General features: G+C 43.1%; 1 protein-coding gene across 2 annotated transcripts in view; it reads right to left on the reverse strand.

The window, feature by feature from the left end:
* The window catches only part of mctp2a (multiple C2 domains, transmembrane 2a), a 37475-nt gene extending 25711 nt beyond the window's left edge, over positions 1-11764 (reverse strand). Inside the window, exons 1-8 of one of the 2 annotated variants that reach the window (XM_076991413.1) lie at positions 11643-11764; positions 5550-6418; positions 5386-5439; positions 4810-4921; positions 1127-1269; positions 953-1029; positions 731-842; positions 589-624 (exon numbers count right to left, since the gene is read on the reverse strand). In XM_076991413.1, the coding sequence (XP_076847528.1) occupies positions 589-624; positions 731-842; positions 953-1029; positions 1127-1269; positions 4810-4921; positions 5386-5439; positions 5550-6395 (1380 nt within the window). In that variant the 5' untranslated portion in view covers positions 6396-6418; positions 11643-11764. Of the gene's footprint in view, positions 1-588; positions 625-730; positions 843-952; positions 1030-1126; positions 1270-4809; positions 4922-5385; positions 5443-5549; positions 6419-11642 lie in introns of both variants that reach the window. The other variant, XM_076991403.1, reaches the window with a different exon arrangement.
* Positions 11765-16778: the final 5014 nt, after the last annotated feature.

Below are 16778 nucleotides of genomic sequence, written 5' to 3' on the forward strand. Positions count from 1 at the left end.
CCTCTTGGGGATATGAGGCAGTTTCGGTCCTTCTGAGCTTAATCAAAATGCAGGACAGTGTAACATGTTCAGACCACTGCAACATGCTAATCAGTGCAGCTGCAGTCGCTCAATACAATGTGTAAAAAAAAACCTTCATCATTCTGAAAGAAAACATATGGGAATTTATAAACCACTAGTTGAGACAGTCAAAGGAAAAGTCACTTAACAACATGTTCCATCCGCATCAGAACTTTCTGAAAATTAAGTTTTACTGGGATGTAATGTAATGATTTACTGCCCTCCAGTGGCAAATCACATAGAAACTCAAGTTCTAGTGGCATTTTTTTGTTTTTTGGAAAGGAATGTAAATACATTAAGACTATGGGCATTTCACATCACATACACTTTGTCTTTGCTATAATATTTGAGCTCACATTTTGATCTGATTTATAAGATACAAAAATAGTGGAATATGAAAGATCAGAACATCACAAACAGTGCAGCTAAGTTTAGTAGTCTGTTCCCAGCTATGTAAATGTCGTGGCTATCCAAATCAGGCTGTGTACACGGCGTTCCACTGAAGTTCAGATAAATGTTACCATTTACCTTATTGAAACTCCCTTTCCTCTTCAGTTGCCACTTCTGAAATAAAAGCAAGAATCGGTACCTGTTAGTCGTGAACAGTGGACAATACATAAGACTCGCTGTGTGTGTCAGACGAGTCCTGTGTTTTGTTCTCAGGACCCACATATCGTTTGGTGGGCCCCTCTTGGATGGTCACGGAGGCGTCTAAGATGATCACCCCCATGTCCTCTTTCAGGCTGTCCGGGTCCTGCAAAGCCAAGGTCATCTCCGACTTCCTGCAGAGGAGGGGAGGAGCAGGAGATAACTTGGCAACATCTTTATTGGTGAAAGGTGTACTGATCCAGCTACAGAGACCTTTGTATTGCAAAGATCCAAAGTAACGTACTTGCCCAGCTCCAGTTTGCTGAGATCGATGACGCTGGAGCCCATGAACTCATGTGATCTCAGGTCGCGATCGAACACCTGCTCGGGGATCGGCAGTGGTCAGGACAAAGAGACTGGCCGCACAGAGAGTGACCTGCATGGTTGCGTTATGAGACGTGGGTGTTCCCTCCCGTACCATCACATCGACGCACTGGTCCAGGGTTCTGATGGAGACGGAGAAGGGCTCGTTCCACACAGGGTTCAGATTCTTGTACACGACCTTGCTTTTGTAGAGCGTCTTGCCGTATAATCTGAATTTGACGTATGGGTCACTTGTACCTGTTAAAGTGTCAATTTTAAGTAAACTTTCATGTCCTCTATACGAAATTAGAATTAACCTAAAAATATAGCAGTGCCTCATAGAAAGCAGCTTGTATGGGGCAAAACACACAAAGGAATGACTACGTGATGACCAGACAGTAGGTGATGAGCAGGGATTGTCACTGAGGCCCACCCGAACAGGTAAACCGCCCACACACACACGCAGACCTGCACGAGCATCCACACATCTCATACAGCAGCGCCGGCAGTACTTAAACTGGTCACGGCTTCAGGGAGGCGGACATCACGCGAACCGCATAATTGTAAAACATCCAAAAATATTAAAGGAAGAAAAAAACAAATCACCAGCAAATTAAACACCTTGAAAGCAAGAGCATGCGGCGCTAATCCCCAGCCCCTGTTACGAGCCTCTGTCCTGCTACGGCTGCATGAATGCAAGCAGAGGAACAGTGTGTCTTTGTCTGCGCTATGGCATGTAGATTGGTGGTAGGAAGATGAGAGGGGAGGGGGGGGGAATATGAGTGAAAAGAAAGGAGCCCATGGCTTCATTTGTATGGACGGATAAAGGGGTTGCTTGAGAAAACCTGTGGGAAGTCTGGAGTCACATGACCAAAGCCCTGTGGGGACGGGCTGTCAGAGCTGTCAGAGCGCCTCTCCAAATGAACATCTCCAGGAGGCAGCGCCTCGCTGGCACACGCTGACAAGCCAGCCCCCCAGGCAGCCTGACAGGAGGAACGGGCGAGCACAGCCAGGGGAAGAGCTCCAGCGTGACTGGAAACGGCGACGGCGGAAATTACCGAGGTTGTGTGCTGCGTGTGTGTGTGTGTGTGTGTGTGTGTGTGTGTGTGTGTGTGTGTGTGTGTGTGTGTGTGTGTGTGTGTGTGTCGGGTTGGGTGAGGTTGGGGGTTGAAGGAAAAGGGAACGTGTGTGGGGATGAGCTTTAGACTACATAGCCACAGTGGTGGTGTGGGGTATCGGTCAGGCTAGGGGCATTCATTTGTAGGCAAATAGAAGCGAAATGGGGTGTGTGGGGGTAGGTGGGGGTGTGTGGGGGTAGGTGGGGGTGTGTGGGGGTAGGTGTTTGTGTCACTACTATTGTGTCGTTCAGTCAGATAGCATGAGAACTCCACTAGTGAAGAGACAGATGTAGCTCAGGCACTGTACCAGACGGACGTCCACGTCCAGCCACAGTCTCGACCTAACAGACGGACCCTTCTAGCTACAGTCTTACCCAGACGGACGTCCACGTCCAGCCACAGTCTTACCCAGATGGACATCTACGTCCAACCACAGTCTTACCCAGATAGATGGACACGTCCAACCACAATCTTACCCAGACGGACAGACATGTCCAGCCAGTCTTACCCAGACGGACAGACACGTCCAGCCACAGTCTTACCCAGATGGACAGACATGTCCAGGACACGTCCAGCCTTAACCAGAGCTGAGAAGTACTTTAACGGATATGTTTGTTTGTGTCATTCAAAAGTATAAATGGAACTATTTATATCATTACAGTATATTAAACAACATAATAAATGTGTTTTACTTCATATACATCTTTAATTCCAGGGTATGAAGTCCTATCAGGGGTGCAGATCAGTGTAATTCTCTAAGTCATCTCGCACCACTGTTTAGAAGGAGCTAAACTATTACAGCATACAATTAGCTTTTTTTTATAACAGTCTATACACTACACTGTAATCTATTTTCTAATTCCATCTGTAAATAGTTGTCCACTATGTGGAACACCATATCCCTGACACCTAGGCCAAGACAGGGAGTCATTCTGTAATACTGAGTGATCATGAGCACTGCAGGCAGATTTTAGATGCTGTTTGATGTCACTACCAGCAGATGGTGACGTATTTCACCTCACTCGAAAACTAGATCCTTCCTATTCCTCACAGCAAACAATATACTCCCCTTCAATGGGAATTTAAATTCTGAGGAGGTTTTCAATTTTAAGCAGTCTCCATTTTGTAACATCTAGTCTTCATTTTATCATCAATAACTGCTCATTTTGGAAATACTGGAACGAGTCACCCCATTACAAGAATCATCTGGCTGTAAGGAATATGACTGGAATATTGCAATTATGAGGAAGAATGAGGGGGTGATAGTAATTAACAGCCTCTGGGCATACACCTGTGACACTCATCAGGAGAATTAGGTGCCCAATCAAGTTGGCAAGGCCTGCCAAACACACTGGCACTGGATCTGAGGAATCAAATGGAATTGCACTCAGTCCATTTGTGCCAAAGATGGCAGTAAACACTTCTCAGGCAGGAGGCTCTGGTGAAGAGTCCTGCCTGTCCGTGTCCGCGTAAGAGGCGAGGTGCTGCGGAATATGTGCGGAATTCAGCCGCCGGCCGCTCCCAGCCGTAAAGACCGCGCTCGTGGGGACTGGGGACTCTGCTTTCTGATTGGCCAGTTCATTTGCATTTCAAGAGAAAGTCTTGACGCCTCTGCCAGAGCCCCAAACACAAGCGCTAGGTGGGCCCATCCCATGGCCACATGATTTGGCTGTTAGGCCACAAGCACTGCTTGTCAGGGAGGAAAAAAAAGTTGTTTCTGACACCATGTCTTAACACTGTAACCATTAGGGAGGGGCCTGAAGTGAGTGTGACTGTTCCGTTCTGGTCCGACCACGTGCCTGGCTGCTGTCTCAGCTCAGTCATCCTGTTGACTAAAGCCTCCCAGATCACTGATTGGCTATCTCTCCAGCCATCAGAGAAGGGGAGCTGGTGTTAGTGACTGATGTTAGTGACTAGGAGTGAATACAAAGGAGAGTATGACATACTGTCATGGGATTAAGACATTACACTATCAGATATGAAACTAACAAAACCACATTCAAACTGCATTTCCTTAGCAAAAAGCAAATTCCCAGGTTGTGTTTCTTTCTAGTTTTATATACTGTGATAAACCTCTAAATCTGGAGAGGCCTCGGAGAGTGTGTTTGTGAAAGAACAAAGAACATCAGTGCGGTTACTAGAAAGCATGTGAAGCCTCACGCTCATGCAGATCAGCTAAGAACTGAGCTTTAGATGTCCAACTTTCCTCGACTGGCACTCTATAAAAATTCTACACTAACACTAATGATTAGTTAGTCAAGTTGCCACATGCAGGCTAAAGGGAAATGAGAACAATGCATTCTTTTTAAAGATCAGGTATTCCGAACATGCAAACAGCTACACCTGGGCCAAGTATGTTGCCATGCAAGACACTTTGCATATATTTTTGGATGATTTCATCTATGTTTCACAGTAACACCAGGCGAAAAAAAGTATTTTTGGTCACTGATGATAAGTCAGGTTTGTTGACACTTCTATGTCTGTCTGTGATAATCTGCGGTAATGTCACAAAAGGTGAGTCTGACTCCTAGCTGAATTTCAGTAATAAAGTAATAAAGAAGAAGTGTGAAAGTGATCTAAAAGGCCGTGCCTTAGATGTTGAGTTCATAACCAAAGAGCAAGAGCAGTATATAGCCCTGCAAGTCACAGTTCAATAGCATGAGACGAAGGGCGTGCCTACCACAGCGGTCTCTGATCACCAGGTTTCTTCCCTCCTTTAGGACGACGCTGAGGATGTACTGAACCTTCTGACCAGCCGAGCCAACCTGCACTTCACTGCTTCCTGCTGAACTCTGTACAGAACTAAGTTTCAGATGCTTGAGGACATAACATATCCTTACTGTATTATGAATGTCAATGTGATTGGCAGACCTTTTTAATATTGCAATATAGTTTTTGGTCATAACTTTTCATAAATTCAGGGTACCTTAATCCTTAGCAGTGCAGGAATTGTAACAGGTAAATTGCTCCTGTATTAGTTATGTATTCATAGGCAAGTTTAGCATGAGCTATCAAAGTTCACAGATTTGTATATGCTGTGGAAAACACTGCTGCCATAAAAAGATCAGTAGATCCTGATGGTTTTAAACTAGATTGATTATGTGAGTAGAAACGTGGGCCATAAGTTTCGTCTGAGAGTAAAATAAGGCGAACTGCTCATGTATTGTGAACATATGAGAAAAAGGTCTGGTCCCAGAGCGCCACCTGTCTGTGAGACATACACATGCAACAGAAATGCACACTACTCATCACTTACTAGCATCTCTCTTCTGGATGGATCTGTATCGTAGTCATTGCTCTCGTTGGTCACCTGCTAAGACAGATTTTTTTATTTTTTTTGTCATGAATTGGGGTCAGTGTCAGAAATGACATGAAACAAAGTCAACATCTCATGTGAAATATATATATCCCAATGCTGACTTCAAAAAGGTTCTCAGCCGTTCCAGCAATGCACATGTCTCTGGATATTGGTGATGTGGCCTCAGTGAGCTCCTGCTCGGGAGGACAGGGACTGCAGGAGCGATCATCCGATGGTGTGCTACATGCCGACTCCGAGTCCAGGTGACCTATGTACCATGTGGTGGTCCTGTCCCTCTCCTCCACCCTCTTATCCTGCTTATCCTTTCTGGCAGGGACCTCCAAAAAAACAGGCTTTTCTGAGGGTAAAAGGATGTCAAGTTCTGGTAGCACGGCAGAGGAGAGTGAGTCCGAGAGGCTGAACGGCCTGTTGTCGGAGGAAGCCTTTCTGAGAGGGGCCTCGACAAAAGCTGGCATCTCCGAGGTCAGAAGGATGTCAATCTCAGGCAATGTGTGCTGGGAAAGTGTGTCCGGGAAGCTGAACTGGTCCACATCCTGAGTTAACAGTGGTGTGCGGGGAACAGGAAGCTGCTCTGGGAGGCCACTGGGGGGTGCTGTCTCTAGAGTAGGATCCATGTCTAATGGAAAGGTGAACTGGTCACTGCACTTGGACGGCTCGTCTGTTACAGCAAAGTTGTCCGAGTAAGCCAGACTTGAGGTTTCAGTGTCTGCTTCTTCCAGATAAAAATTGCTCTTTATGTCAGAAAAGGAACCAGTGTCAGGGTCTCGAGGCTGGGCCAGAGAGTCTAGCAGTGATGGAGTGGGCACGGTGCACCGAAGGTCCGGTACTGATATGCTCCTGCGGTATGTCAGGGGGGTCTTCCTGTTCCTCCTTCCTTTCTTCATATTAAAAAGGGGCTTGGCTTTCTCTCGCAGTCTGGTGAAGACAGTACTCTTCTTGGTCTCCATTCTGATGGCTCTTCCTTTGATGTCTAAATGAACATTTTAAAAGAGCAAGATAATAAAGGTAAAATTAATGAAAAATGTAACAGATAATTACAAGTTGGTTCAAAGTGTATATTATTGAACCTACAACACTATCAAATCCCCCCCTACACACACACACACACACACACACACACACACACACACACAAGTAGCCTACATGAAAACAGTCAGTCCCAGTCATGTCATTTCCTCATTCCTAAAGCACTTCATAATGGTAAAAACATGGCCATGTAAGTGGCTCTAGGCATCAGTTAACAGGAGCCATACTGTCACTGATTTAAAAATGTGATTGTATGCATTTAGTGTAACACCTGTGTAACTTTGTCATGTTAAAACCATCAGAAATAGTAAATCTCTTCATCATTTCTACTACCAAGAAACTTGGTAAACAAGAGACAAATACACTCGTAATACACTCTTTTTACACTCTTTTTTTTTTAGAAACGTAAAAAATCATACGTGTACAGCCAACACAATTTGCATGAGTGGTCAGACACAATTTGCATCAGCCACTACATCATTACTTATTCTGACTACATGGCCTCTACTGACCACTCTCAACCCAGCAGTGACACTGACAAATGTCAAAACCACAGCAACTGTATATTATGAACTTGTACCAGGTCTATTTTCACAGCTCCCTCAACATCCTATAGTAGTGTTCCCAGTGGTCCACCATGCACATCATATCCTGTGAAGAGTGGTCCTAGAGTCAAAAGGTCACTCTTCACGACCAGACTGGGGGGGGGGGGGGGGGGGGGGCTGGTGACCTGTGAATGTACCTGTAAGGTAGGATTGCCTAACAATGTGGGGGGACAGGCCAGGTGTGAGACGAGTGTTTGTAATGAAGTGAGACTTCTCATGTTTTAGTCAGATGTTGGTAGACTAGTGTACAACCACTGATAAATAATAAATAATCTCACACAACTGCTGAGAAACACCAAGCAACATTGCTCAGGATATGAAATGAATACTGTTAGTTTAATATAAGATTATAAAGTGAGAGATATGACTAAACACAAAGCAATCTGTGCTAAACAACACAACGTAGTAAAATTAACAATACAAAAAAAAAAATAGAAAAGTACTCCAAAAAGAAAAGGTCCATAAAGGTTTACTAATTGGTTTACCACTAAGACTTACTAATTGTGACTAATTGTTGCAAAAAACTACAGGAACATAAAAGCAAAGACAAAGCCAAACTTAAAATGGATAAACTAAAACAACTAACGCCAGGGAAGTTGGTAAGTAACAAACCATACTATAACCAACACTAACAAAACACAGCGCTTAAATACCGAAACAAGGAGGTGGAACAGGAAAAAACCAAAACAAAAAACACGTGGGTCTGTGTCACTGTGAGGACCATGATGTCATGGGAGCCATGATGCCATGGCAACTGTGACGCAAGGTAGTCGTCTCACAAAACTTACATCTGTGTGTCCTGGACTGGTAGAGGCATGTGACTATGTTTTCAACTTGAGTCAATGATCTTTCAAGGAGTCAATTAGTCTGTATATTGTATAACAGTTTAGATTTAGATTAAACAGGACTTTATATTATATATTATAATATATAGATTTACTATTTTATTATAATATATATTATTATACATCATGGGTTCCCACACCTCCCCCACCCTCACACTCAGCACCGGATGCCCACAAGGCTGTGTACTCTCACCCCTACTCTTCACCCTGTACACCCAAGACTGCTCCACCAAATACAGCACCAACACAATCATCAAGTTCGCTGATGACACTACAGTCATCGGCAACATCACCAACGATGATGAGGGAGCGGGAAGAGGTGAGGCTCCTCGCCGAGTGGTGCGATGCCAACAAACTCTCTCTCAATGTCAGCAAAACCAAGGAGCTGATTGTTGAGACGAGGAAGCAGAGTGCATGTACCTCTGAGCATCGAGGAGACGATGGTGGAGAGAGTGAGCAACATCAAGTTCGAGCCTCAGAGTCCACATTTCTGAGGATCTCACCTGGTCAATGAACACATCCCATATCATCAGGAAAGCACAGCAAAGGCTCCACTTCCTCCGACGGCTGAAGAAAGTCAACCTGCCACAACAGCTTCTCTGCAACTTCTACAGGTCCACAGTGGAGAGCATTCTGAGCAGCTGTATCACGGTCTGGTACGGCAGTGCTACTGCTGCTGAACACAAGGCCCTGCAGAGAGTGGTGAAAACTGCCCAGCGCATCACCTCGGCTGCCCTCCCACCCATGCAGGATCTTTACAACAAGAGATGTTGAGGAAGGCCCTCTGCATCTCCTCCAACCCCACACACCCCAGCCATCGGCTGTTCCAGCCTCTGCCATCTGGAAGGAGGTACAGGAACATCAAAGCCAGAACCACAAGACTCCCCCCCCCCCCCCCGACTATATCTCAGATTTGCCATCAGTCCAGAGACCAGTCCACCAGCTCATTTGCACCATGCACTTTATCCCTGTCCCATTCCCCATTTACCTGCTATGTTCCTACCTCAGTCACTGTTGCACCTCTGCTATTCACACACACTGTACATACAGTACATACATATATTTCACACCCTATACCGTTATCCATTTTACATTCTTACCTTGCTCATTTAATGTCTGTTGCCTGTCTTGCACTATGTTGTCCTGCACTATGTTATATGTAACTGCTGCTGTGATTTTGTGATTTTGATTTTGTAGTATGTCATTGCACTGAGGCCTAGCCTAAATGTATTTCGTTGTGCTGTACAACCCTGTTTCAGCATAATGGCAATAAAGTTGAATTCAATATTAAACAGAAATGTGGAAAAATACCATAATGTTGACTATCCCTATCCACCCCTTATATCCTTTCATTCAGCCCTCCATACCCCCATAGGAAATGTTAGAACTCCTTCAGCTGTAAAGATAGAACAACTACATTTGCTGTACTGGTTAAACTACTGGGCCCAACTGGGAAATCCTGGTTTTCAGTTAACATAGCCATAGTTTCCAGGCTGTTATAACCAGCTTTCTCAAACCAACTCAAATCACCTCAACTTTACGTTCTAGTTATTGTCGCTGTTGTTATTGTTTATTATTTACTGTTGTTTTTCTGTGTGTTGTTTCCTTCTTTATTATAGTTGGTATCGGTCTGTGTCTCAGTGTACAGTATGTCCTCCATGCTGAGGACGACCTCCACTGACTCATGAGCTAAAGTTTGGTCTTACAAAGATGTGGACAATGGGGTAAATATTAATGATTTATTGTGTACATCATGTGTTATACAGTTTCACTATAAATACAGACATGCTGTCCAATTAACAGTTTATCATTTAGTTCTTAACTGATAAACAAACATAGTAGATCATATTAGAGTGAACCTGTTCTTTTTAATTAATTATTGAAATATAGCATTTGGGGCATTGTGTGATGAAAATGTGTTTATTTCTATAAATGGTCCACCAGAGTTCAGTCTGGTCTCCTGTTACATTGGGAGATGGCGTGATGCTAAGAGTGTAATGTGATGAGGTTGGGCAAATGTGGGAAATCCTGCACCTATAACTGCATATTTGGGGACGTTGTGCTCTGCAAAGTACTGGTCAGTTCTGTTTGTAGCCTTGAAAAAAAGTGGTGCTTTAGTTTTTACTGCTGTGCGTCAAATATGAAGAAATATGAAATATATGGGTTCATTACCCAACTTTTACACCTACTTACCAAGAATTGCAAAAAAAAAAAAAAAAAAGAATTACATAGTTTTAAAAGACAGATGTCAAAGGCTATTTACATCCGTCTGAATGTAACTGTTGTTAATCATATCATCACAATACAACACTCGTTAAGGCTCTGTGCTTGCGAACACTTATTTTCAAAGATTGTTTTGCATAATAACAGCAAAAAAAGAGAAAGGTCAGGTTTGAAAACAGAGTGTACACCTTTCTTTCTCCTTTTAAAAATGCTGCTGTTTTTTTGATGCTGCATGCACAGCTCATGGATCATTCTGCCCTGTTCCACCCAAACCCCAGCTGAAAGCACATAGCTAAATAATTTATCCAAATATCCATAAACAAAGCTTGACTTAATCTCTCAGAAAGGGTTCCTAATGCCAATCCTCTTAAGTGAAGAGATAGCTTTAGAATAAGGAATGGCAAAAATGACTGAAGGTTGGAAGCAAACACACCGTACTGGTTGAGTCACTATAGGATGTCTGTTCTCCAGGACCTTGGGCAATTAACAATGAATAGCCTGGCTATTCATCTTGAGACCACAGTAAATTATAAATATGAAAATTTTTTAAAAATTATATATATAATAAAAAAATATATAAATATATACATATATATAAAAAAGATCATAAATATGTAAATATACATATATATATATATATATATATACACTGATCAAAGTTTATACTATAATCCTCATACAGAAAAAATAAATTCTTTACCCACTTAGATGTGAAATGCCAATAGGTTACTGTGCACATGAAGTAACCTCACACATCAGACTGCGTGTTTTGCTCACATCAGCTTGCAGTGCATCAGGCGGCCTTATGGCAAATGAGCCTGGAACATGGGGTGTGAGACGCTGCGCGCGCGAGAATACGCGCTGTGTGTGTGTGTGTGTGTGTGTGTGTGTGTGTGTGTGTGTGTGTGTGTGTGTGTGTGTGACGTTCAGGTGTCGTTTCTTCATGTTTCCTCTATGGTGCAACTGGGATTCTCCTCTCAGAAAAGTCTCACCACTGAATGGTGTCTTTTACTTACATTTACAGTATTTTTCTCATAACAAACAATGAATCGATTTTAAATGACACGATCACCACAAACGTTAAAAGTTAATAACATTAAATATATGTTAACATACATAGTGTATTCATACCTAGAACAACTCACGATTTGAAAAACAATATAATCAGACATGGGTGACCGATCTGAATGAGCACGAGCGCACATTAGGATAACAGCCCGGGAAGTTTTCATTTCATTTTATTATATTGCGTATTCATTTGCGAAGGAATTAAAGGCCAAGCCTTTAGTCCGTTGTGTCTCTGTAAGGTGATAGAGTATAATCTTAACTCTTATTCCAGCTACAGGTTAATGTTCTTAAATAATTGAGTAGATTTTAGCACTATTTGTTGGATAAATACTTGGACTTCAATCACCTGTCAACAGGTAAACGCGCCGGACACGCACTTCAGAACTCGTTTTAGCCTAATGAGAAATAAAAAGTGTATAGGCCTTACCTGTTTCCAGGTTTTATTAAAAATAATATATGTGTTTCCTTTTGTAAGTCATGACCAATAACCTTTTTCTGGTAAACTGTTTTAAGCTCTCCCTTTTTTGGTCGGTATTACTCTGAAGTTTCCTGTCTCATTGGACCGGTTTGTTATGTTTGTGAAGGGCGGGGTCGAAAAATAATCATCCAATCAAGTAAGGTGGATTCGATTTAAAATCCCAGTTTTGTCAATAGCTTCATGTTAAATATATTATTGATATATATGACAAACTGTGGCTTAAGACTAGTGATGACGCAGAATCGAATATTCACTTGGTTATTTGTTACTTTAAACTTGCATGTAATACTTTATTGTTGTAATTTAATGGTGTTTAAAATGTATTTTAGGCTTATTTCTCTATGAATTACCAAATTACTCACTTTACTTTCGAACTGCCTTTTCCCTCGCATTTTTTTACTGGCAGATGACAATGCCCAACTTTATGTGGACATTCCAGGTTCAGAATGTAAAACTCCTTCCCAGGATTTTACTCAAGCTTGCTGGATTTTCTAATTAGTGCAAGTCAGATAAAATTATTGGAACCTACACAATCCAGGAAGCCTGAGCAAAATCTTGGTGAGGACTTTTACTTACTGAATCTAGAATGTTCACCTCTGCTTATTAACAAGGTGGTTTGCAGTTAAGTGTTTTAAACTCTGTCTCCACCTGCTGGTTCCATTCTGCAACAGTCACACAAATAGGATACAGAAAAAGCTAAAGGAGCATCTCAGTGAAGGCATTATTGGTAGAGAATGATTTTCAAAATGAATAAATATGGCATCCTATCATAGGTCCACAGTTCCATATATATATATATGACTTATAAAATACACAATGTATACACATATATACATATACACAGTGGGGAAAATAAGTATTTAGTCAGTCACCAATTGTGCAAGTTCTCCCACTTAAAAAGATGAGAGAGGCCGGTAATTGACATCATAGGTAGACCTCAACTATGAAAGACAAAATGTGAAAAAAAAATTGAAAAAGAAAATCATTTTGTCTGACTTTTAAAGAACTTATTTGCAAATAATGGTGGAAAATAAGTATTTGGTCAATAACAAAAGTTCATCTCAATACTTTGTTGTATATCCTCTGTTGGCAATGACAGAGGTCAAACGTTTCCTGTAAGTCTTCACAAGGTTGGCACACACTGTTGCTGGTATGTTGGCCCATTCCTCCATGCAGATCTCCTCTAGAGCAGTGATGTTTTGGGGCTGTCGGCGGGCAACACGGACTTTTAACTCCCTCCAAAGGTTTTCGATGGGGTTGAGATCGGGAGACTGGCTAGGCCACTCCAGGACTTTGAAATGTTTCTTACGAAGCCACTCCTTTGTTGCCCTGGCAGTGTGCTTGGGATCATTATCATGCTGAAAGACCCAGCCACGTTTCATCTTCATTGCCCTTCATTGGGTTTGCACCCAAAATTTCACAATACATGGCCCTATTCATTCTTTCATGTACACGGACCAGTCGTCCTGGTCCCTTTGCAGAGAAACAGCCCCAAAGCATGATGTTGCCACCCCCATGCTTCACAGTTGGTATGGTGTTCTTTGGATGCAACTCCGCATTCACTGTCCTCCAAACATGACGAGTTGTGTTTTTACCAAATAGTTCTACTTTGGTTTCATCTGACCATATGACATTCTCCCAATACTCTTCTGGAACATCCAAATGCTCTCTAGCAAACTTCAGACGTGCCTGGATATGGACTGGCTTAAGCAGGGGGACACGTCTGGCACTGCAAGATCTGAGTTCCTGGCGTCGTAGTGTGTTGCTGATGGTAGCCTTTGTAACGTTGGTCCCAGCTTTCTGCAGGTCATTCACTAGATCCCCCCTTGTGGTTCTGGGATTTTTCCTCACCGTTCTTGTGATCATTTTGACCCCACGGGCTGAGATCTTGCGTGGAGCCCCTGATCGAGGGAGATTAGTAGTGGTCTTGTAGGTCTTCCATTTTCTGATTATTGCTCCCACAGTAGATTTCTTCACACCAAGCTGCTTGCCTATTGCAGATTCAGTCTTCCCAGCCTGGTGCAGGTCTGCAATTTGGTTTCTGGTGTCCTCCGACAGCTCTTTCGTCTTCACCATAGTGGAGTTTGGAGTGTGACTGTTTGAGGTTGTGGGCAGGTGTCTTTTATACTGTTCACGACTTCAAACAGGTGCCATTAATACAGGTAATGAGTGGGGGAAAGAGGAGCCTCTTAAAAAAGAAGTTACAGGTCTGTGACAGCCAGAAGTCTTGCTTGTTTGTAGGTGACCAAATACTTATTTTCCACCATTATTTGCAAATAAATTCTTTAAAAGTCAGACAAAATGATTTTCTCAATTTTTTTTTCACATTTTGTCTCTCATAGTTGAGGTCTACCTATGATGTCAATTACAGGCCTCTCTCATCTTTTTAAGTGGGAGAACTTGCACAATTGGTGACTGACTAAATACTTATTTTCCCCACTGTGTATATATATATATATACACTGCTCAAAAAATAAAGGGAACATTCAAATAACACATCCTAGGTCTGAATGAATGAAATATTCTCATTGAATACTTTGTTCTGTACAAAGTTGAATGTGCTGACAACAAAATCACACAAAAATCATCAATGGAAATCAAATTTATTGACCAATGGAGGCCTGGATTTGGAGCCACACACAAAATTAAAGTGGAAAAACACACTACAGGCTGATCCAACTTTGATGTAATGTCCTTAAAACAAGTCAAAATGAGGCTCAGTATTGTGTGTGGCCTCCACGTGCCTGTATGACCTCCCTACAATGCCTGGGCATGCTCCTGATGAGGTGGCGGATGGTCTCTTGAGGGATCTCCTCCCAGACCTGGACTAAAGCACCCGCAAACTCCTGGACAGTCTGTGGTGCAACGTGACGTTGGTGGATAGAGCGAGACATGATGTCCCAGATGTGCTCAATCGGATTCAGGTCTGGGGAACGGGTGGGCCAGTCCATAGCTTCAATGCCTTCATCTTGCAGGAACTGCTGACACACTCCAGCCACATGAGGTCTAGCATTGTCCTGCATTAGGAGGAACCCAGGGCCAACCTCACCAGCATATGGTCTCACAAGGGGTCTGAGGATCTCATCTCGGTACCTAATGGCAGTCAGGCTACCTCTGGTGAGCACATGGAGGGCTGTGCGGCCCTCCAAAGAAATGCCACCCCACACTATTACTGACCCACTGCCAAACCGGTCATGCAAATGCCAAGTGCCCTGCACGGTGTTGGGCTGTGAGCACAACCCCCATCTGTGGATGTCGGGCTCTCATACCATCCTCATGGAGTCGGTTTCTAACCGTTTGTGCAGACACATGCACATTTGTGGCCTGCTGGAGGTCATTTTGCAGGGCTCTGGCAGTGCTCCTCCTGTTCCTTCTTGCACAAAGGAGGAGGTAGCGGTCCTGCTGCTGGGTTGTTGCCCTCCTACAGCCTCCTCCACGTCTCCTGGTGTACTGGCCTGTCTCCTGGTAATGCCTCCAGCCTCTGTACACTACGCTGACAGACACAGCAAACCTTCTTGCCACAGCTCGCATTGATGTGCCATCCTGGATGAGCTGCACTACCTGAGCCACTTGTGTGGGTTGTAGAGTCCGTCTCATGCTACCACGAGTGTGAAAGGACCACCATGTGTGTGTGTGTATACATTGTGTATTTTATAAGTAAGTCTTTTATATATATATATATATATATGGAACTGTGGACCTGTGATAGGATGCCACATGTGCAACAAATCCAGTTGTGAAGTTCCTCGCTCCTAAATACTCCACAATTGTCAGCTGTATTATAAGAAAATGGAAGGACAGCAACTCTGCCACTAAGTGGAAGGCCACGTAAACTGATGGAGCGAGTTCAGCAGATGTTGAACCGCATAGTGCGAAGAGGTCGCCAACTTTCTGCAGAATCAATCACTACAGACATTCAAACTTCATGTGGCCTTCAGATTAGCTCAATAACAGTGCTCAGAGAGCTTCATGGAATGGGCTTCTATGGTCGAGCAGCTGCATCCAAGCCCTACATCACTAAGTGCAATGCAAAGCGTCGGATGCAGCGTTGTTTTTCAGGAGCTTGGCCCCTTAGTTCCAGTGAAAGGAACTCTGAATGCTTCAGCAGACCAAGACATTTTGGACAATTCCATGCTTCCAATTTTGTGGGAACAGTTTGGAGCTGGTCCCTTCCTCTTCCAACATGACTGTATACCAGTGCACAAAGCAAGGTGTCCTGACCTCAACCAGAACACCTTTGGGATGAATTAGAGCGGAGATTGAAAGCCAGGCCTTCTCATCCAACATCAGTATGTGACCAGTGTGGCCAAATGCGCTTCTGGAAGAATGTTCAAAAATCCCCATGAACACACTCCTAAACCTTGTGAACAGCCTTCCCAGAAGAGGTGAAACTGTTCTAGCTGCGAAGGGTGGACCAAAGTTCTATTGAACTTTAGCTCATGTGTGAGTCAAGGAAGGTGAGTGAATACTTTTGGCAATATAGTGTGTGTGTGTGTGTGTGTGTGTATGTGTGTGTGTGTGTGTGTGTGTATAGTGGCTTGTAGCTGTAACTTGTGAAGAGTAATACACCTTGACTGACTCTGCTGAGTTTCAAAACAGTGCCATGGGGCAACTTGGCAAAAACGTTTTGTGTCAAAAGACTAAATCAGTATTTGTCAGGGCAGTGGAGAGAGACGTGATTTGTCAGGCATACTAGATACTTCAGCTGCATGTAAAACAATGTGCAAGGTAGTTTAACAGGCCGTGCTGTCGCCTAGCACCATTCAAATGATCTTTGATTATTTGTTTCAATATTGGCATTATTCACTCCCAAATAAGAGTGTTACAGCAGCTGTGTGGATATAATTAAACTGAAAATGTTGAAACTATATTCTTTGGTCATTCTAAATCTTTAATTTCAGTTATAATTCGGTCATTTTAACCTTTAACCCCAGAACAGGTTTTCTTGATGGTGTTAAATGCTAATACAAGCAATTTGTCTGCTACTGTTAGTGATGTACATTATTCAAAAATACACTTTTTAATTTCTATTAGCAGTCGACAACATACTGCATTTTAAATGACTGTTATATACTGTTATACGTG

Source organism: Brachyhypopomus gauderio, chromosome 2 (genome assembly GCF_052324685.1).
Source record: "Brachyhypopomus gauderio isolate BG-103 chromosome 2, BGAUD_0.2, whole genome shotgun sequence".
Classification (NCBI taxonomy): domain Eukaryota; kingdom Metazoa; phylum Chordata; class Actinopteri; order Gymnotiformes; family Hypopomidae; genus Brachyhypopomus; species Brachyhypopomus gauderio.